The sequence below is a fragment of the Lampetra fluviatilis genome, chromosome 17 (genome assembly GCF_964198595.1).
Source record: "Lampetra fluviatilis chromosome 17, kcLamFluv1.1, whole genome shotgun sequence".
NCBI classification, from domain to species: Eukaryota; Metazoa; Chordata; class Hyperoartia; order Petromyzontiformes; family Petromyzontidae; genus Lampetra; species Lampetra fluviatilis.
Window position 1 is genome coordinate 55671 of NC_136291.1, and position 21824 is coordinate 77494.

Genomic DNA, 21824 nt, shown 5'->3' on the forward strand with positions numbered 1-21824 from the left:
ATCTGGAACACGTGCTTGTGGAAAACATTCTCAAGAACAATGTTCACATCAATAGTGAATGTGGTGTTGTTCAAACCCCCCTGCTTGACAGATTGGTGGGGTTAGTATTTGTTTTTTAGTGCGAAAATATGGCATTACAGTACTGTATGTTTTTTGACTGGTTATCAGCAAAATGCAATGCCTATTTTCATTACTATTAGCAAATGTTGATTATAGCTTGTACATACACTTCTTACCTACTGATTTTGAAAAAGAGTGCTCTGCAATGTCAATATACCAGGTATTGTAATGACTGGAACACTTAAGGAGTTTACACGAACGGTGTCATGATGGCATTGTGGTTCCTGAGTCTCTGCGTTGATTCGTAAGGGCCTTGCTGGAAAAGGTGGTGATAGCGAGGCACGGGGCAAGTGGGAAATAGAGGAGGAGCACCCTGCGGTGGCCCAGCCAGGTTCATCCGACTCGTGGCCTGTAGGGCTCCTGCAGCGTGTGCCGGGGCTGGGGCACCAGCCGCGTTTCCGGCAGCGGCTGTAGCGGCTGCGGCAGCAGCTGCGAGGTGGACCCCCAGTTGACTGTAGGGAGGAGGGTGGGGTGCTGGCCCCGGATGGGATGCCACTGAAGGCTGGAAGACAGGGAGCCCTGCATGACTTACCCAGGCACTTAGCGTCACGCCACTGGTATGCGAGAAGACTGGCACTGCATGCAAGAGAGAAATAACTGTAAGATTCAATGTATTTGATGGCGTAATTATTTGCTTAAATTTCAAGCCATTTTATGTTCAAATGAGCATTGAGGCGGTGATCATCTCCTGTTTACGGCCCTGAGTTAATGGTGGAAATTACACATCCTTATGGCGAGGTAATATCTACCCATAGGACAACTGTTGACTTCCGTACAAAGTGACACTCATTTTATTAACCCGAGAGGGATGATGGGCCGAGTAAACTCCCAAGCAGGATTTAAACTTGCAATCTTTCGATTATAAACCGCTCACCCCACCTCTAAGCCACAGAGCACACGATAGTAGACAATTATACATCAAACTTTAGGGCGCTTTGTAAATCCATAGGAGGATGCAATCCTCCCCTCACGATACTCCACCATGAGGATGAAGAATGGAGGTGGAACCAGTTAAGATCTCACTCACCACCGTTGTGGTCAGGAACCTGACTGAGGTCGTTGGGTCTATAGCACACTGTGCTAACCACTCTGCCACCACAACCACCACACTTAGTGGCAACAGGGGGCAACAGTTTTCCCGCATTTCATTTGGAAATTGCTTAGTTGTAACAAAACTTGAGGATATTGTCAACTTCACCCATTCACACCTCATGTGAAACTGTATTGGCATCCGGGACACATGAAGTTATTCTCTGCAGACCATTCACACACCCAAGTTGCTCATCACCCACACTCACCTTTGGACTGAGAGCCCTGATCGTCATCACAAGGGTAGACGTCACCTTCCCCAGACAGGGCCCGGATGGGCGACCTGGCATAAGTGTGTTTCTGTATCAAGCTCTCCACGCTGTCCCTGGCCCCATGGACACAAGATCCGCACAGCCATGAGGTCGCGTCTTCTTGGGGCTCTGGGTCAATGCTTATCAACATGCATTTACCATCTATCACTGTTTGCTGCACATCAATGTAGAACACTTAACTTCACTTGCAATTGCCTTTGACATGTATCGTATGTACACATTCAATAATCACCCTCATTCCATGTTGATATATCTTTAACTTTATTGTATGATCAGTAATTCTAAGACGAGTTTTTGTGCAAAATATATTTACATTTTTATTCTTATGTTTTTTCGGTAAAGTCACGTAGGTAAAAATTAAAATTAATAAAAGTAAAATAAAATAAAAATAAAAATCACGACGTTTCGATTGCAACACAAGCAATCATCATCTGGTATAAATGCAATAGCAACAAAAATTCTAACCAGAAAAACTATAGATAGACATATAAGCAGACATATATCACCAAGATACATAGAGAGTAACACAGGTACAGAGAGCTTCAAATCTAGAATATTTACATTTTTTATTTGTAAAACTATTTTTGAGGTATTTTATAATGTGATGATTGTTTTCGCTGTAATTTCATTTATATTCGCTTCATTATTGCCCTCTAATGTTGCTTTTATCACTTTGGTGACCCAGGTCACTCACTCTTACAAATGAGACTAATCCAGGTCTCTTGAGTTCTCACCTGGTAAAACAAAATCAACTTGAACTTGAAACTACCTGACTGCCTTGTTTTGTTTAGATAACTCTGCGCCAATATACCCCTCCTTTAATGATCAATGTTAACACACAAGTTCTGCTCCAGCGAACAAAATGCCGTGTTCTTCTCTTTCTCAGATTATAAACATTCTGACAGAAAATGCCACTATTTGAAACACGAGTGCAATTCATACCTTTCCAGGTCACTGAGTCTTGAAGAGTCTCTGAACCCTTTTGCGAATGGGTTGCTATCGATCTTTAGTTTGGTAATCTGTACGCACAGTGACACACAAAGCATGGGTCAGGTCCATTACACAGGCTTGCTCTGATTTCATCAATATCTCAAACATTTTCACTTAAGTAATATGCTACTGAGACAGTTGAATGGTATAACATGCAGCAGCTGATTTAAATGTATTATTTCTGTCAAGGGCCAAATCGATAGATATCTTGAATATCAAAATGTATGTCGTATTATAATTTATATCATTTAAAACTCCTCCATTCACAATGGAATGCTTAGCTGTATAATAAATGAGTAATTTTTTTTCATTATATTTAATACACTTGAATGTTTTTTATAATGTATATATTCTCTTTCTTTACATCCGGTGAGACCAAACTGAATCAATCATCCCTGTTGTGAGGGAGCTCTGAGGAAAATGCAGGAACGATGCCATTAATATTAAATCAAAGAAACTTGCGATCTTAATCAAATAATTGATATTTAACATAAAACATGATATATTGCCTAAATATTAAAAAAAATATCCTAACAATGGCTATGGCTCTGAATGGAATAAAACTAACAATAACATTATCTTATTTAAATATCTACGGACAAGCTATAGATTTGTAAAATAAATTCATTGCAATGATATAAAATCCCATACTGCAGTGGAGGAAGCAGCTAAGGTACGTGAGGAGGACAGGAAGAGGACTCCCAGACCACAGTGAGCCTCCTGCTGTCTCCATGGCGCTGGTCACCAGGGTTCCATGGCGCTGGTCACCAGGATTCCATGGCGCTGGTCACCAGGGTTCCATGGCGCTGGTCACCAGGGTTCCATGGCGCTGGTCACCAGGGTTCCATGGCGCTGGTCACCAGGGTTCCATGGCGCTGGTCACCAGGGTTCCATGGCGCTGGTCACCAGGGTTCCATGGCGCTGGTCACCAGGGTTCCATGGCGCTGGTCACCAGGGTTCCATGGCGCTGGTGACCAGGGTTCCATGGCGTTGGTGATCAGGGTTCCATGGCGCTGGTGACCAGGGTTCCATGGCGTTGGTGATCAGGGTTCCATGGCGCTGGTGACCAGGGTTCCATGGCGCTAGTGACCAGGGTTCCATGGCGCTGGTGACCAGGGTTCCATGGCGCTGGTCACCAGGATTCCATGGCGCTGGTGACCAGGATTCCATGGCGCTGGTGACCAGGGTTCCATGGCGCTGGTGACCAGGGTTCCATGGCGTTGGTGACCAGGGTTCCATGGCGTTGGTGATCAGGGTTCCATGGCGCTGGTGACCAGGGTTCCATGGCGTTGGTGATCAGGGTTCCATGGCGTTGGTGACCAGGGTTCCATGGCGTTGGTGATCAGGGTTCCATGGCGCTGGTGACCAGGGTTCCATGGCGCTGGTGACCAGGGTTCCATGGCGCTGGTGACCAGGGTTCCATGGCGTTGGTGACCAGGGTTCCATGGCGTTGGTGATCAGGGTTCCATGGCGTTGGTGATCAGGGTTCCATGGCGCTGGTGACCAGGATTCCATGGCGCTGGTGACCAGGGTTCCATGGCGCTGGTGACCAGGGTTCCATGGCGTTGGTGACCAGGGTTCCATGGCGTTGGTGATCAGGGTTCCATGGCGCTGGTGACCAGGATTCCATGGCGCTGGTGACCAGGGTTCCATGGCGTTGGTGACCAGGGTTCCATGGCGCTGGTCACCAGGGTTCCATGGCGCTGGTGACCAGGGTTCCATGGCGTTGGTGACCAGGGTTCCATGGCGTTGGTGATCAGGGTTCCATGGCGTTGGTGACCAGGGTTCCATGGCGTTGGTGATCAGGGTTCCATGGCGCTGGTGACCAGGATTCCATGGCGCTGGTGACCAGGGTTCCATGGCGTTGGTGACCAGGGTTCCATGGCGCTGGTCACCAGGGTTCCATGGCGCTGGTGACCAGGGTTCCATGGCGTTGGTGACCAGGGTTCCATGGCGTTGGTGACCAGGGTTCCATGGCGTTGGTGATCAGGGTCCCATGGCGCTGGTGACCAGGGTTCCATGGCGCTGGTGACCAGGGTTCCATGGCGTTGGTGACCAGGGTTCCATGGCGCTGGTCACCAGGATTCCATGGCGCTGGTGACCAGGGTTCCATGGCGTTGGTGACCAGGGTTCCATGGCGCTGGTGACCAGGGTCCCATGGCGCTGGTCACCAGGGTTCCATGGCGTTGGTGATCAGGGTTCCATGGCGCTGGTGACCAGGGTTCCATGGCGCTGGTGATCAGGGTTCCATGGCGTTGGTGATCAGGGTTCCATGGCGTTGGTGACCAGGGTTCCATGGCGTTGGTGACCAGGGTTCCATGGCGTTGGTGATCAGGGTTCCATGGCGCTGGTGACCAGGGTTCCATGGCGCTGGTGACCAGGGTTCCATGGCGTTGGTGATCAGGGTTCCATGGCGTTGGTGACCAGGGTTCCATGGCGTTGGTGACCAGGGTTCCATGGCGCTGGTGACCAGGGTTCCATGGCGTTGGTGATCAGGGTTCCATGGCGTTGGTGATCAGGGTTCCATGGCGTTGGTGATCAGGGTTCCATGGCGTTGGTGACCAGGGTTCCATGGCGTTGGTGATCAGGGTTCCATGGCGTTGGTGACCAGGGTTCCATGGCGCTGGTGACCAGGGTTCCATGGCGTTGGTGATCAGGGTTCCATGGCGTTGGTGATCAGGGTTCCATGGTGCTGGTGACCAGGGTTCCATGGCGTTGGTGACCAGGGTTCCATGGCGTTGGTGATCAGGGTTCCATGGCGCTGGTGACCAGGGTTCCATGGCGTTGGTGACCAGGGTTCCATGGCGTTGGTGACCAGGGTTCCATGGTGCTGGTGACCAGGGTTCCATAGCGTTGGTGACCAGGGTTCCATGGCGTTGGTGACCAGGGTTCCATGGCGTTGGTGACCAGGGTTCCATGGCGCTGGTGACCAGGGTTCCATGGCGTTGGTGATCAGGGTTCCATGGCGTTGGTGACCAGGGTTCCATGGCGCTGGTGACCAGGGTTCCATGGCGTTGGTGATCAGGGTTCCATGGTGCTGGTGACCAGGGTTCCATGGCGTTGGTGACCAGGGTTCCATGGCGTTGGTGACCAGGGTTCCATGGCGCTGGTGACCAGGGTCCCATGGCGTTGGTGACCAGGGTTCCATGGCGTTGGTGACCAGGGTTCCATGGCGCTGGTGACCAGGGTTCCATGGCGTTGGTGATCAGGGTTCCATGGCGTTGGTGATCAGGGTTCCATGGCGCTGGTGACCAGGGTTCCATGGCGCTGGTGACCAGGGTTCCATGGCGTTGGTGACCAGGGTTCCATGGCGTTGGTGACCAGGGTTCCATGGCGCTGGTGACCAGGGTTCCATGGCGCTGGTGACCAGGGTTCCATGGCGCTGGTGATCAGGGTTCCATGGCGTTGGTGATCAGGGTTCCATGGCGTTGGTGACCAGGGTTCCATGGCGTTGGTGACCAGGGTTCCATGGCGTTGGTGATCAGGGTTCCATGGCGCTGGTGACCAGGGTTCCATGGCGCTGGTGACCAGGGTTCCATGGCGTTGGTGATCAGGGTTCCATGGCGTTGGTGACCAGGGTTCCATGGCGTTGGTGACCAGGGTTCCATGGCGTTGGTGATCAGGGTTCCATGGCGTTGGTGACCAGGGTTCCATGGCGTTGGTGATCAGGGTTCCATGGCGTTGGTGACCAGGGTTCCATGGCGCTGGTGACCAGGGTTCCATGGCGTTGGTGATCAGGGTTCCATGGCGTTGGTGATCAGGGTTCCATGGTGCTGGTGACCAGGGTTCCATGGCGTTGGTGACCAGGGTTCCATGGCGTTGGTGATCAGGGTTCCATGGCGCTGGTGACCAGGGTTCCATGGCGTTGGTGACCAGGGTTCCATGGCGTTGGTGACCAGGGTTCCATGGTGCTGGTGACCAGGGTTCCATAGCGTTGGTGACCAGGGTTCCACGGCGTTGGTGACCAGGGTTCCATGGCGTTGGTGACCAGGGTTCCATGGCGCTGGTGACCAGGGTTCCATGGCGTTGGTGATCAGGGTTCCATGGCGTTGGTGACCAGGGTTCCATGGCGCTGGTGACCAGGGTTCCATGGCGTTGGTGATCAGGGTTCCATGGTGCTGGTGACCAGGGTTCCATGGCGTTGGTGACCAGGGTTCCATGGCGTTGGTGACCAGGGTTCCATGGCGCTGGTGACCAGGGTCCCATGGCGTTGGTGACCAGGGTTCCATGGCGTTGGTGACCAGGGTTCCATGGCGCTGGTGACCAGGGTTCCATGGCGTTGGTGACCAGGGTTCCATGGCGTTGGTGATCAGGGTTCCATGGCGCTGGTGATCAGGGTTCCATGGCGTTGGTGACCAGGGTTCCATGGCGTTGGTGATCAGGGTTCCATGGCGTTGGTGATCAGGGTTCCATGGCGCTGGTGATCAGGGTTCCATGGCGTTGGTGACCAGGGTTCCATGGCGTTGGTGATCAGGGTTCCATGGTGCTGGTGACCAGGGTTCCATGGCGTTGGTGACCAGGGTTCCATGGCGTTGGTGACCAGGGTTCCATGGCGTTGGTGACCAGGGTTCCATGGCGTTGGTGATCAGGGTTCCATGGCGCTGGTGACCAGGGTTCCATGGCGTTGGTGACCAGGGTTCCATGGCGTTGGTGATCAGGGTTCCATGGCGCTGGTGATCAGGGTTCCATGGCGTTGGTGACCAGGGTTCCATGGCGCTGGTGACCAGGGTTCCATGGCGCTGGTCACCAGGGTTCCATGGCGCTGGTCACCAGGGTTCCATGGCGCTGGTCACCAGGGTTCCATGGCGCTGGTGATCAGGGTTCCATGGCGCTGGTGACCAGGGTTCCATGGCGCTGGTCACCAGGGTTCCATGGCGCTGGTGACCAGGGTTCCATGGCACTGGTGACCAGGGTTCCATGGCGCTGGTCACCAGGGTTCCATGGCGCTGGTGACCAGGGTTCCATGGCGCTGGTGACCAGGGTTCCATGGCGTTGGTGACCAGGTTTCCATGGCGTTGGTGATCAGGGTTCCATGGCACTGGTGACCAGGGTTCTATGGCGCTGGTCACCAGGGTTCCATGGCGCTGGTGACCAGGGTTCCATGGCGTTGGTGACCAGGGTTCCATGGCACTGGTGACCAGGGTTCCATGGCGCTGGTCACCAGGGTTCCATGGCGCTGGTGACCAGGTTTCCATGGCGCTGGTGACCAGGGTTCCATGGCGTTGGTGACCAGGGTTCCATGGCGCTGGTCACCAGGGTTCCATGGCGCTGGTCACCAGGGTTCCATGGCGTTGGTGACCAGGTTTCCATGGCGCTGGTGACCAGGGTTCCATGGCGTTGGTGACCAGGGTTCCATGGCACTGGTGACCAGGGTTCCATGGCGCTGGTCACCAGGGTTCCATGGCGCTGGTGACCAGGGTTCCATGGCACTGGTGACCAGGGTTCCATGGCGCTGGTGACCAGGGTTCCATGGCGCTGGTCAATAGGATTTCAAGCTCTCGGAACGCCAGTGGACCATTTCAATGTTGGCAGAACATTCCTGGTGAGCTCAACATCGCCATTGGCTACTCACTTCGTCTCCCTCGAGCTTGCCTCGCAGCCCACCCTCTGTAGCTGGCAGCGAGGTGTAACACACCCACCTTGGGGACAATTGTAAAGTCGTTCCGCTTTGCTGCTCCACGTTTATTCATCCCCTCAGTCCCCTCTTTATTTCCATATCAGGCCGCAACACAAAGTATGCTTGCACCTGCGCCTGCACCTTTTATGTCGCCTCTTGCTCCCATATGTTTGCACCCTTTTTATTTACGTACGTTGATGTCACAGACACATCCCCACTGGGGAGATAAAGGCGGCCGGGCATGGTGCTGGCCACCCAGCACTTTGTGTACTGTGTCGGCCTATATAGGTGCTCGCTAACAGCATTTGCGCCAACAGCCTGTGTCGGCTACATAGGGGATCTTTTTCACACGAGAATATAGCGCTTGTTTGCACATGTACCTCGCCTTCGCCTCGTGCTCTCATAATATTTGCACTTTTTATTTTCGTGTGTTTCATTTACGACCGTTATTTACCTTTTTCGTGAGTTGTGCAATATCCCTGAAGGACTCTGTGTACTAGTTCTCTGCAATTTTGGCGTTTCTGTATTTGATTTGTTGCTGCTGTACTCAAGCACCACATATCTCCCTTGTAAAACAGCCAGGGGACTGGATAAACGGGACCATCTGTATAACAGATAACATACACTCAAATTCCATTATATGAGCGAATATTTAGCTAATTGTTTCACAGTCACTTGTATAATATATTAGGGCTATAATTGTATATGTAAAGGAGACAACTTAGCTCTCATAGATGTCACATTTTAGAAGACCGTGCCATGTTATAACTGATCTCTGGTTGACTTTAATCACGTCTATTTCTCAGATATAACAGAGTTACAGAACTGTCTCGCTCCTGTTCCAATGGAAATGCACCAGGTGCGGTTCCGTACGAACTTAGCACAAATTTTAACAAAACTTTGGATGATTCCACCTTCATAACGAGTTGTGCAGTCAGAGTGAATCACGCCTTGTGTGAGTGCGTGACTTGAAGCGATGTACTGTATGCTAATAACATCAGGTAGCGTCACTCACCAGCTGGTTCTGGTACGCTGTCACAGCTGTGAAGACACTCTCCAGGAAGACGAATGTGCGGAACTCTTCAGACTTGAGGTTCAGCATGGACGCCGTGTGCTCCTTCTTCTTGATGATGTGGACACGTGGCTGATACTTGTGCATCGAGTTCAAGATGATCTGCAACAAACAAACGAGTACACTCATTAGTAGGCGTTAATTGGAGCGTAGTGTGTGTATGTTGAACTTCCTTTGCACCTTACGTAGACAACCGTGCTAACCGGAGGTGTGGGGAAGGACAACAAACTAAACACACGAAACAAGGGGACGTGAGTCTGTGTGACATGCGGGTCTGTAGAGGGGATGTGAGTGAGTGTGACACAAGGAGTGTGGTGTGGAGGGGATGTAAGTGAGTGTGACACAGGGAGTGTGGTGTGAAGGGGGTGTGAGTGAGTGTTGACACAGGGAGTGTGGTGTGAAGGGAGTGTGAGTGAGTGTGACATGAGGAGTGTGGTGTGAAGGGGGTGTGAGTGAGTGTGACATGAGGAGTGTGGTGTGGAGGGGATGTGAGTGAGTGTGACACAGGGAGTGTGGTGTGAAGGGAGTGTGAGTGAGTGTTGACACAGGGAGTGTGGTGTGAGGGGGGTGTGAGTGAGTGTTGACACAGGGAGTGTGGTGTGAGGGGGGTGTGAGTGAGTGTTGACACAGGGAGTGTGGTGTGAAGGGGGTGTGAGTGAGTGTGACACAGGGAGTGTGGTGTGAAGGAGGTGTGAGTGAGTGTGACACAGGGAGTGTGGTGTGGAGGGGATGTGAGTGAGTGTGACACAGGGAGTGTGGTGTGAAGGGAGTGTGAGTGAGTGTTGACACAGGGAGTGTGGTGTGAGGGGGGTGTGAGTGAGTGTTGACACAGGGAGTGTGGTGTGAGGGGGGTGTGAGTGAGTGTTGACACAGGGAGTGTGGTGTGAAGGGGGTGTGAGTGAGTGTGACACAGGGAGTGTGGTGTGGAGGGGGTGTGAGTGAGTGTGACACAGGGAGTGTGGTGTGAAGGGGGTGTGAGTGAGTGTGACACAGGGAGTGTGGTGTGGAGGGGATGTGAGTGAGTGTGACACAGGGAGTGTGGTGTGAAGGGAGTGTGAGTGAGTGTTGACACAGGGAGTGTGGTGTGAGGGGGGTGTGAGTGAGTGTTGACACAGGGAGTGTGGTGTGAGGGGGGTGTGAGTGAGTGTTGACACAGGGAGTGTGGTGTGAAGGGGGTGTGAGTGAGTGTGACACAGGGAGTGTGGTGTGAAGGAGGTGTGAGTGAGTGTGACACAGGGAGTGTGGTGTGGAGGGGATGTGAGTGAGTGTGACACAGGGAGTGTGGTGTGAAGGGAGTGTGAGTGAGTGTTGACACAGGGAGTGTGGTGTGAGGGGGGTGTGAGTGAGTGTTGACACAGGGAGTGTGGTGTGAGGGGGGTGTGAGTGAGTGTTGACACAGGGAGTGTGGTGTGAAGGGGGTGTGAGTGAGTGTGACACAGGGAGTGTGGTGTGGAGGGGGTGTGAGTGAGTGTGACACAGGGAGTGTGGTGTGAAGGGGGTGTGAGTGAGTGTGACACAGGGAGTGTGGTGTGGAGGGGATGTGAGTGAGTGTGACACAGGGAGTGTGGTGTGGAGGGGGTGTGAGTGAGTGTGACACAGGGAGTGTGGTGTGAGGGGGGTGTGAGTGAGTGTTGACACAGGGAGTGTGGTGTGAAGGGGGTGTGAGTGAGTGTGACACAGGGAGTGTGGTGTGAAGGAGGTGTGAGTGAGTGTGACACAGGGAGTGTGGTGTGGAGGGGGTGTGAGTGAGTGTGACACAGGGAGTGTGGTGTGAGGGGGGTGTGAGTGAGTGTTGACACAGGGAGTGTGGTGTGGAGGGGGTGTGAGTGAGTGTGACACAGGGAGTGTGGTGTGAAGGGGGTGTGAGTGAGTGTGACACAGGGAGTGTGGTGTGAAGGGGGTGTGAGTGAGTGTGACACAGGGAGTGTGGTGTGGAGGGGGTGTGAGTGAGTGTGACACAGGGAGTGTGGTGTGAAGGGGGTGTGAGTGAGTGTGACACAGGGAGTGTGGTGTGGAGGGGGTGTGAGTGAGTGTGACACAGGGAGTGTGGTGTGGAGGGGGTGTGAGTGAGTGTGACACAGGGAGTGTGGTGTGAAGGGGGTGTGAGTGAGTGTGACACAGGGAGTGTGGTGTGGAGGGGGTGTGAGTGAGTGTGACACAGGGAGTGTGGTGTGGAGGGGGTGTGAGTGAGTGTGACACAGGGAGTGTGGTGTGAAGGAGGTGTGAGTGAGTGTGACACAGGGAGTGTGGTGTGGAGGGGGTGTGAGTGAGTGTGACACAGGGAGTGTGGTGTGGAGGGGGTCTGAGTGAGTGTGACACAGGGAGTGTGGTGTGAAGGGGGTGTGAGTGAGTGTGACACAGGGAGTGTGGTGTGGAGGGGGTCTGAGTGAGTGTGACACAGGGAGTGTGGTGTGGAGGGGGTGTGAGTGAGTGTGACACAGGCAGTGTGGTGTGAAGGGGGTCTGAGTGAGTGTGACACAGGGAGTGTGGTGTGGAGGGGGTCTGAGTGAGTGTGACACAGGGAGTGTGGTGTGAAGGGGGTGTGAGTGAGTGTGACACAGGGAGTGTGGTGTGGAGGGGGTCTGAGTGAGTGTGACACAGGGAGTGTGGTGTGAAGGGGGTGTGAGTGAGTGTGACACAGGGAGTGTGGTGTGAAGGGGGTGTGAGTGAGTGTGACACAGGGAGTGTGGTGTGAAGGGGGTCTGAGTGAGTGTGACATGAGGAGGGTGCTGTGCTGGTTGAGAAGTTCACGTGTCCGTGCTGATCCAGCTCGTTGTTCGTGAGCTTGAGCTTCTCAAAGGAGACACTCTGCTTGAGGAGCTGCTCCCCAGTGAAGGGCGAGTCGGGGTGCACGTAAAGCCTGCAACACACGGGGGCTCAGTTCGTAGTGTCCTCGCTCTGTGCGCATTAGTGAAAACAGCTACGTTGTGCACATATATGCATCGAGATGCTTTTCAAGTATAATTATTCTTGCTAAACATTGTGCAAAATGCTCATATTGAACCAAGTGGCTTTCTTTAAGTTAACATCGATCATTTTAAAACTTTTCAGCAGCTCAAGGCAGCATTCGGTCTTTTGAAAAGCAGCATTTAGTGAAAAAATGTGACCAGATGACTCAGTTACTTTTGATTGTTTGGAGTGTATTCTAGTAAAATATTTTTCAAACATATGTTTGTAGTCATATATTTTACAGAATATAGCCATCGATCACTATGAATTTTCAGCATTTTTTTTTATTTACGATTAAACGACCATGACGGTAATATTCGTATAACACTTTAAAGATACTGGCGTAGATGTGTGGAACATACCTACGCACGGCAAGGATATGCATTATAACATAGTTTAAATCGAGGGTTATCAGCTGGTACTGCAGCAGTGAGGTCAAGGGACTTCACACATTAAAGATTCAACACCATTTAATTGGTAGTTTGTCTTGTTACTAACTGGCCAAGCGGAGCTGCTCACAGTCACAAGGTTCCAAGTTTACATCCTGGTTGGTTTGTAGGGATTTCAACAGTGGTTGTCCTATGGATACCATAGGAAGGTGGAATTCCTTCCACTGGCTTAGGACTGTCGACAGGAGTTGAGCACCGCCTCAATACTCATTTGAGCCAGAAAAGACTTCGACTTTGACCTAAAACTGATTCATTGATTGGAATTCCTTCTCCTAAATGTAACTGTGCAGTGTTGAGTTGTTAACGTTTCATGTCTCACGCGATTCCCCAGCTGCTGACTTCAGCATCACGTTCACTCTAGGGAGAGGCACTGAGCTATCTTTATGCACCTAGAAGGCAGAGGCGGGTCTGCTTTTCCTGCGACGAGCCAGCAAGAGCGGTGGTAGGCATAGCGGTAGCGCTTGTGGTCCACCGGTATGATGTCCATGAGCACGATGTAGCGCGCGTCCGGCTCCACCCCGCTCAGTGACACGCGGATCGTCGGGAACATGCGCCTGCCATGACATCACAGAACAAGCGCGTGGGCCCTAGAGACAATCTGTCACTCACTACAGGGACTGGCGGATGCAATAGTGAACAATCGGTGATTTATCTTGAGTCCTTGGCTAGGAAGCAGTTTTGGGTTATGCATAGAATAGTGTGACAATTCCAGTTAAATATCTTAAAAGACGATGGTTAGTAAGCCCTACTGGGTAAAATTATGATCAAGGTTAGAGGCCCCATGAGGTTGTGTCTAGAAGGTGATCGCGAAGGAAGGCAACAGCGTGGCAAGGCCTTCACCCAGCAGTGGATAGATCATGACTGACGATATTTCTCTATGTTCATAAATAATTAAGTTTGTATGCACTTAACATACAGAATATAAACTACTTATCTGCCTGTTTTTTGCAAAATGGCAAACATTCGTGTTTCACCTGCCAGACTTGGTGATGATCATCTCGGTGCCCAGCTCATGGAACTTGTCCCACAGCTCCTTGGTCTCCAAGGCGCACGCGATGCGCGTCAGCTCCTGGTCACTGCAGGGGGCGGCGGAGTTTCTGCGCTGGTACAAGTCCTTAGGAGCCAGAATTGTGTCCTCTTTGTGAGCTCCTACCTCTCCAGCCTCTGCAGACCCGTAAGCTGAAGGTGTGGTGAGAGTGTGTGTCCATGTGCATCACAAATCACACAGCATGACAACATACACACAGTTAAGAAAAGTGAGCTTGGGCATTACACGTCATGGCTAAAAGGGATGATATACGGACCATGGTCAAGAATAATAACAGCAATGAGATGCATCTGAACACGTCCACCAGGGAAATGGATTGACAAAATCAATCCTCGTCAAAAAGAGCCCCATCGCTCGTCGGATCCCTCCAGCTTAAAGATTCGGATTCTGGATGGATTGTTGAAGCTCGTGCGAACTGCAAGTGGCTTGGGGAGGCCCTAATCCAGCATTGGGTTGACGATGGCTGATGTTGAAGGTGATGAGTCAATGGACATTGTACAAGGGAGATTGGGACCTCGTGACCTAGCCATTATCTGGGACACGAGTTTCAGATTGCAATATGTAATAGTCATCACCACCAGAAAGAGAACAGAATCAAATCCTCGCTCTTGCGTTAATGCTGATCTGAAGATGTTGCTGAAACCTGGGCCAATGTGCATGACTGCCAGGTGATGGCACTGAGCGCTTAGTGCCTATGGTATAACCTGCACGACTACAGACGGGCACACGCATGGTACCGACTCTAGCCCATGCCACACTTCCATGCAGAATCAGAAGACAAAGACCCCCGTATAGCCTTAACAGCCTTTTGGGAAAAGTGCTGTTAGCGATCACCTATGAAGACCGGCAACGGCACACGAGGGGGTAGGTGGCCAACACCACGCCCAACCGCCTTTGTCTCCCCCGTGGCAACGTTTACACACCACACAAAGTACTCTTTTGAGGCTGAGTCACAAACACATCCTCACGTATGCTCAGTTATGGCGGTGTCAGAGTGTTTCGGGAGTCTCGCAATTGAGTGAATGGTTGGCAGGTGCAGTAGTTTTGAGAAGGATGTATCTGGGTTCTGGTTGACTTGAAAACACAAGGGTGGTGGACGCCCTCTCAGTGGGACTATGAAAACGCAACGTTCCAACACAGTCCCATTGATTCGGTCAGAGTTACAGAAACACATTAAAAGGGTGGTTTTGAATGATAGATCAAGATGGAATCATGGCCATAGCCGTTGAAGCCACCACCACAACTCACTCGCCATGCTTCTCCCCTCTGCCGGATCCCGCCACCGTTGCACATGCAGCGACCTCCAAGATCTGCTCTGACAGTCTCGCATCATCTCCTCTTAGGTCTTCCTTCCCCTTGGTCGCACGACACAACCCACCCAGCGGAGCCGTGTTTTCATCATCGTAAAGGCAAAAGTTTAAGTAATGTGTTCGTTGAGAGCAAAGTGAGCCACGAACTGGTCCATAATTATGGTGGTGTATGATGTCAGACAAAACCCGTTTCGAAAGGTCCCCACATGACCTTTTCAAATAAATTGTGATCCAAGAAAGCAAAGGAAACTACTTGGATTATTTCTCCCTTGAAAACTTCAATGATGACAAGCAAAATCAACAAAGGCCCTGAGTATCGGCGTCCTTTAAATAGGACAGGGGTGCTAAGAATCTCCGAGCTTGTGTCAAAGAACCCTTTCAAAGTAGCAACTTGGAACGTTAGAAGTTTACTTAAAGCAGGAAAACTAGCCAATGTCATACAAGAAATGGGTCGACTTAAAATCAACATAATCGGTCTAAGCGAAACTAAATGGCCTGGAACAAAAAAGTTTATATCGAGTGAACACCACATCTTCTGCTCCGGAGGAGAAGAAAACACCAAACAAACATACGGTGTCGCCTTTATAGTACACAAGAAATTAGCGAATAAAGTCAACAACTTTACCCCAGTATCAGAACGAATAGCACTACTACAATTAGCAGGCAACAAAGTCAACGTGAACATTCTACAGGTTTATGCTCCAACAGCAGATAAACAAGATCATGAAATCGAATCGTTCTATGAGCAACTAACCAACACGCTGAAGCCGCTGAAGAAGCAAGACATCACTATAATCCTCGGCGACTTCAACGCCAAGGTTGGCCACGGTCGAATGCAGAACATTGTCGGAGAACACGGACTCGGAACACGGAATGAACGAGGCGACAGACTGGTTCAATTCTGCCAAGAAGAACGTTTCAGTATTGCTAACACGTGGTTCCAATTACCACCTCGACGACTGTACACGTGGACCTCGCCGCAAGACTCCGACAACAACATCGTCAGGAACCAAATCGATTATATCCTAATTAACATCAGGTTTAAGTCCAGTGTGATTACAGCAAAACCCTACCCTGGAGCTGATATATCGTCAGATCATAACCCAGTAACAGCTACAATAAGACTCAAATTGCGATCAATACAATGTACAAAGACGAGACGAGCAGACCTGGAGAAACTGAAGAACAGCGCCGATAAAAGACAAGTACAGCAACATCTCAACGATAGCATCCGCTCAATAACAACAGAAACAGCAGATGTTCAGGAGTACTGGCGCTCGTTCAAACAATGCATCACAGAAACAACAGAAGTCATGCTGGGACATCAGCCACCGAAAAAGAAACAACGATGGATGACACATTGTATTCTCGATCTAATGAGCAAACGAAGAATGTACAAAAATAACAACTTGGAGAAGTACAAACAAATGCAACAGAAGATCAGAGAAGCAATCCGACAGGCAAAAGAAAAGTGGATGGAAGAACAATGCGCCGAGATTGAAGAACTAATTAAAAAACATGACAATTTTACTCTGCACAAGAAGCTCAAAGAAGCTGGTAACATCTACAGACCAGCCTCAACAGCTACATTGTATGCGGACAACAACCAACCAATCCTAAATAAACAGGAAAAATGGACACCTGGACAAACTATATACACAAGCTCTATGGCGCCGCGAGAACATCTGCAGAAAAAGACCAACAGATGTCGAAAGACGCTCTACACATTTTAACATCAGAAGTAGAACATGCAATCAAAACAGCTAAGTCAGGCAAAGCGTGCGGGCCCGACACAATCCATGTAGAATTGCTCAAACTATTAGACAGTAACAACAAACGACAACTGACTAATTGGTACAATCAAATATACAATGGCAATAAAATTCCATCCGACTGGCTACAATCTATCTTTGTGGCCATACCAAAGAAAGCAACAAGCCGGAAATGCGAGGACTACAGACTGATAAGCTTGATGAGCCACGTGCTGAAAGTCTTCCTGAAGGTGATCCAACAGCGCATACGCTCCACATGCGAAAATGCATTGAAGAACACACAGTTTGGCTTCTGCAAAGGACTAGGCACAAGAGAAGCAATCTTCTGTCTACAGATACTACTACAGCGATGCTACGAACATCAGAAAGAAGTGTGCATCTGCTTCATAGATTACGAGAAAGCCTTTGACTCAGTCGACCACGACCGACTAGCTGCTCTATTAAAACAACTGGGACTAGATAAAAACGACATCAACTTCATCATTGCTCTTTATTGGAAGCAAACAGCCCAACTCCGATATGACAACGAATTGACAGATCCAACACCAATACAAAAAGGTGTACGACAAGGCTGCCCACTTTCACCCAGTCTTTTCAACATCTACTCGGAGCAGATTTTTGATCGAACACTAGCAGATAAAAACATTGGTATTAAAGTCAATGGACAATACATCAACAACATCAGGTATGCCGACGACACTGCACTGCTGGCCAATTCGGAACAAGACCTACAACAAATCTTGGACGAGGTTGCCACAGAGAGTCAAATATGGGGCTTACGAATTAATAAAAAGAAAACAAAGGTTATGAAGGTCAGCCGAACTACAAGCGAAATGACAATCAAGCTTGGCAGCGAAAAATTGGAACAAGTACACCGATTTAAATACCTTGGTGTAATCATTGACGATCAGTTGAACCATGAAGTCGAAATCAAGAGCAGAATTGAACAAGCAAGGCAAGCATTTATTAAATGGAAAACACTCCTTGCAGACCGCAACTTGAGTACATCACTGAAACTGCGCACACTGAAATGCTACATCTGGTCAATTTTGCTGTACGGAGTAGAGACGTGGACATTGACAACAACAGCAACAAAAAGGCTTGAAGCTTTCGAGATGTGGCTGTATCGAAGAATGCTGAAAATCCCATGGACAGCCAAAACCACCAATACACAAGTTCTGCAAGATATGGGCACTGACAGGCAACTGCTGAAGACCATCATTAGCAGGAAGTGTTACTACCTAGGCCACATTGCCCGAAACGACCACAAATACCAGCTATTAAAGCTAATCCTGGAAGGAAAAATCGAAGGGAAAAAACGACCAGGACGGCCAAAAACGACATGGCTCAGTAACATCAAAACATGGCTACGATTAACAACAGCAGCACAAACTCTACACGCCGTGCGAGACCGGGACCAATATCATCGTGAAGTCGCACACGCCGTTAGGCAGCACTAAAGAAGAAGAAGATGATGTCATCATCTCATAACACAACCGATCTTTAACTTTGGTGGAACGCAAGGTCAACTGCGCTGCTATGGGAGTGCAGGGGAAGTCGGGGCGTTTCGTTATTAACTTGGAATGATCAAGGAGGACGTATAGTATTCACAAACGATACTTTTTAAAGTGGATTATTTTTTAAAAATACATTTTCGCTTTCATTCACTGGAAACGCTCCGCGTGTTATATGTAACAGCATGGTCGCCGTCAGCCATGACCAAACTACTGCTGCATGACGACCCCCCGAAGCTTTTCTAGACCACGAAGGAACTTCAGTCTTCTGGGCTGTCAGGATAGCTAGGAGACGACAAGTCGTAGCAAGTCGAGTGGGCTCGTCAAGCCATCTGCACGGCGGCCCTTTGAGCGCGAGGCTTGCCGCGTACGCAGTGGCTTCGCGTAGAGACGTCAGTTCCCTCTTTACTTTGTACCAACAATTAACCAAAACGCCAACGCAGGGCCCTCCTTATAAACGCCTTCAATGTGGTAAGTTAGAGCTTCATAGATAAGTAGTACAGTGCAGGAAACCCTTGAAAATCGCGGATTTTTCGTTCGTGGGTTCGACCTGTCGCGGGATACGTCGTATACCAGTGTATCTTCTACGGGGGTTCGTTTTGGCCTTTTGCGGGTAAACTTTAGTTGGAAGTTCCGTGCCATTGGCTGATACCGTTGGCGAGGGACGCGAGGCAGCCAGTGGCACCTCAAACTGTGCTGTGCAAGCCTTTCGCGGACAAAGGAAAATAACCCCCGTATAGCCTTAACAGACTGTTGGGGCAAGTGCTATTGGCGAGCACCTATGAAGGCCGGCACGTCACACGGACGGGTGGAGGGACAGCACCACGCCCGCCCGCCTTTGTCTCCCCTGTGGCGATGTTTACATATCGCACCAGGTACTAATTTGAGGCTGAATCTACCTAGGGAGGCCCAGGACCGATTCAGATAGTCACTGGTGTTGGGCATGAGTGGAAATCGAACTCGGGTCGCCGATTTCGTAGCGCAGGGCGCTAGGGGCCATCAATTTAGTACGTACGCATGGATGGGGGAGGGGTGGGTTAACCCAAATGCGTTCGCTTGCGTATGGGGGGGTCTACTGACAATGCACGTACGCATAGGAAACAGGGGGGGGGGTGAAGCTTTGATAATAATTTGTCTACATTGGCCTTCAAAGGAGCCACAGTTCAGATTATTTAGCTGTCAGACAAGTACGACCCGGAGAAATAGGATTGTGGGAGAGGTGTCACTTGTATGCCACCGTACCCGTGACTGCAGCTATCACGCAGCTCGGCAAAAAAAGTGGCCAAGGTACGCAACTTAATTATTTAATGCAGCCGGCGGTGGACTATTTGTTTGCTTAAACACGTGAATATGATGAATCCTTGATCGTTTCTGCGTGGATTAAATATCGGCCGTTCTATAGGATTGGAAGGCCCCCTAACCGTTGCAATGCCGCTGCCCACTCCCGGCAAACACACACACAACCGCTTAGGATCATCATCGTCGTTATTTATTATGTGGGGATATTTCTTTGATAGGGGTGTTACACGTTTATTTAAATTCAGTGTTTAGTTTATTTGGCATACAATACGTATTTCAATTGTGGTGTCTATTTTTGTTGCCGTGGACCTAACCCCATTATTTAGCTAAGGCTTAAGTATTGAATATCATGGTTTTGACTTTCGCAGCATTTTTATTTATTTACCCCTTGCGATATTCAAGGATCTCCTGTGTAGTACTGTACTGCACAACCTGTACTGTTAATATAAAATTATTAAAATAATAGAATAAAGATGATTCTATTCAATTTGTAAAAAAAAAAATGGTCTTCATTAAATGAATATTCCAATTAAAAACTATTCAAATACATGAGTTAAACATTTCTTAAAATAAAGATGAAGTTTTATTGAATTTCAGAAAACGTAATATTCGATTTTCTTTAAAAAGTAATGAAAACTTAAATTCTAGATTAGAAGTTTTCGTGACTGCAAGGATCCATACTCTTTGGTTCTTTCGGTAAAGTCACGTAGGTGAAAATAAAAAGTGAAAACTAAATTAAATCACCTGCTTTAATTTAGTTGTTTTCACTTTTTTATATTTTATTTTAATTTTATTTTATTAAAACGTAAATTGTGAAATAAATCAAATAATAATTTTTTTGCTTATTACAGTTTATCGGTTAAACGAATAAGTATGAAATAATGAACATTGTAATTGATTACTTAACTTATATGTACCATATACAGAAATACGTACATTAAAATACAATAAAAAAAACTATACTGTACAATGTAAACATCTAAACCACTATGATGTACAAGTCCAATACGATACAAAAACGATACCGCATCTGAACTCTACCCTCTGGCCAAATGACTGGGCGAGCGGTGGCGCAGTGGTTTTGTCACTGCACAATTAACCGGGCTACATGCGTTCAATTCCCAGCCACGGATAACATCAGCGATGAGCGATCATCTGAATCGTTCCTGTGGCCAGTTGCAAAAAACAGCAGCTCAGGTAATATATATCTTCATTACATATCGAAGTGAATTAAATAGGAGCGAAGGGAATGCTGTATTCAAGTTGTTTTACGCAGCTGATCCCTGCCAATGCACCCCGTGGCCCGCGTGATGTTTGCTTAAATCCCCTTCGCTGACACGGGGCGCGAAGGGTTTCGTCAAGCAGTGGATTGGCAAATGGTTGTCCTGTATATTATCTATTATTCGTAGAACAGTTAATGACACTGTACAAAAACTATACACGCCATTAATGTCGTACAAAATGAAAACGATGCCATATGTAAAAGATGCGCTAACATTAAGCTGTGATCAAATGTTAGACTCAGACTCGCGACGAGCTCGGCGTTGCATTACGCGGACGCGGGGAGCTGCACTCTACGTAACGATGAATGCACGAGTCGATCATCATAATTCTTTAAATTCCAGTATTTCACATGGAAATGTTCATGAGATGGAATATCTTGTCTGCAAAGGTGTCCAGGGTGTCGATTCACACATACACAACGAATGCGTAATGACATGTATACAATCATTTTAAGTATAGAGTTTCAAGTTTCACGTTTAGTTTGTTTAACCATGTAGGCTGAGCCTTATTTGCAAGAATGACCTGGGTACTTATAAAGTATGCATTCGTACAATACGCATGTATTCTATGAATATATCGCACCCTGTCATACATGCATTAGAAGTTGGACGGTGCACACCGCCCGTTCTTACAGAATTTACCTGAGCTGATGTGCAAATGTAACGTATAGAGAATGTGCATTCATACAAATGTAGTGGGTTCGAATTAGGTGCACACACACGCAGCTTGGAGGCAACACTATTTATTAAACGGTAAGTAATATAACACTGTACATAAGGTGGTGACCACCTTCCTCAACTCACTAACACTCTGGAACACGACACAGACTGGACCAGGCAGGCAACGGCCTGCCTGGCCCAGGACGACGACTCGGGACTTGACGACCGATGATGTCTTCACTTTGGAGTACAGTACAACAGCCTCGCTCTGCGTTCACACCACGCTTATATCTGGTTTGGCGTGGCTGGCTCCGCCCCGGTGTGGCTGGCTCTCTTCAGGCCACGCCTCCCTTCCCAGGACACGCCTCACTTCCCCCACC

The 21824-nt window shown here is 49.3% G+C and overlaps 1 protein-coding gene across 1 annotated transcript in view; it reads right to left on the reverse strand.

Annotated features, from left to right (window-relative positions):
* Window positions 1–310: 310 nt before the first annotated feature.
* Window positions 311–21824, reverse strand: part of LOC144936710 (T-box transcription factor TBX20-like) — a 28798-nt gene continuing 7284 nt past the window's right edge. Inside the window, 7 exon segments of the mRNA XM_078863845.1 lie at window positions 311–696; window positions 1419–1534; window positions 2424–2500; window positions 9104–9262; window positions 11912–12020; window positions 12948–13112; window positions 13533–13737. Of these exon segments, the coding sequence (XP_078719971.1) occupies window positions 311–696; window positions 1419–1534; window positions 2424–2500; window positions 9104–9262; window positions 11912–12020; window positions 12948–13112; window positions 13533–13737 (1217 nt within the window).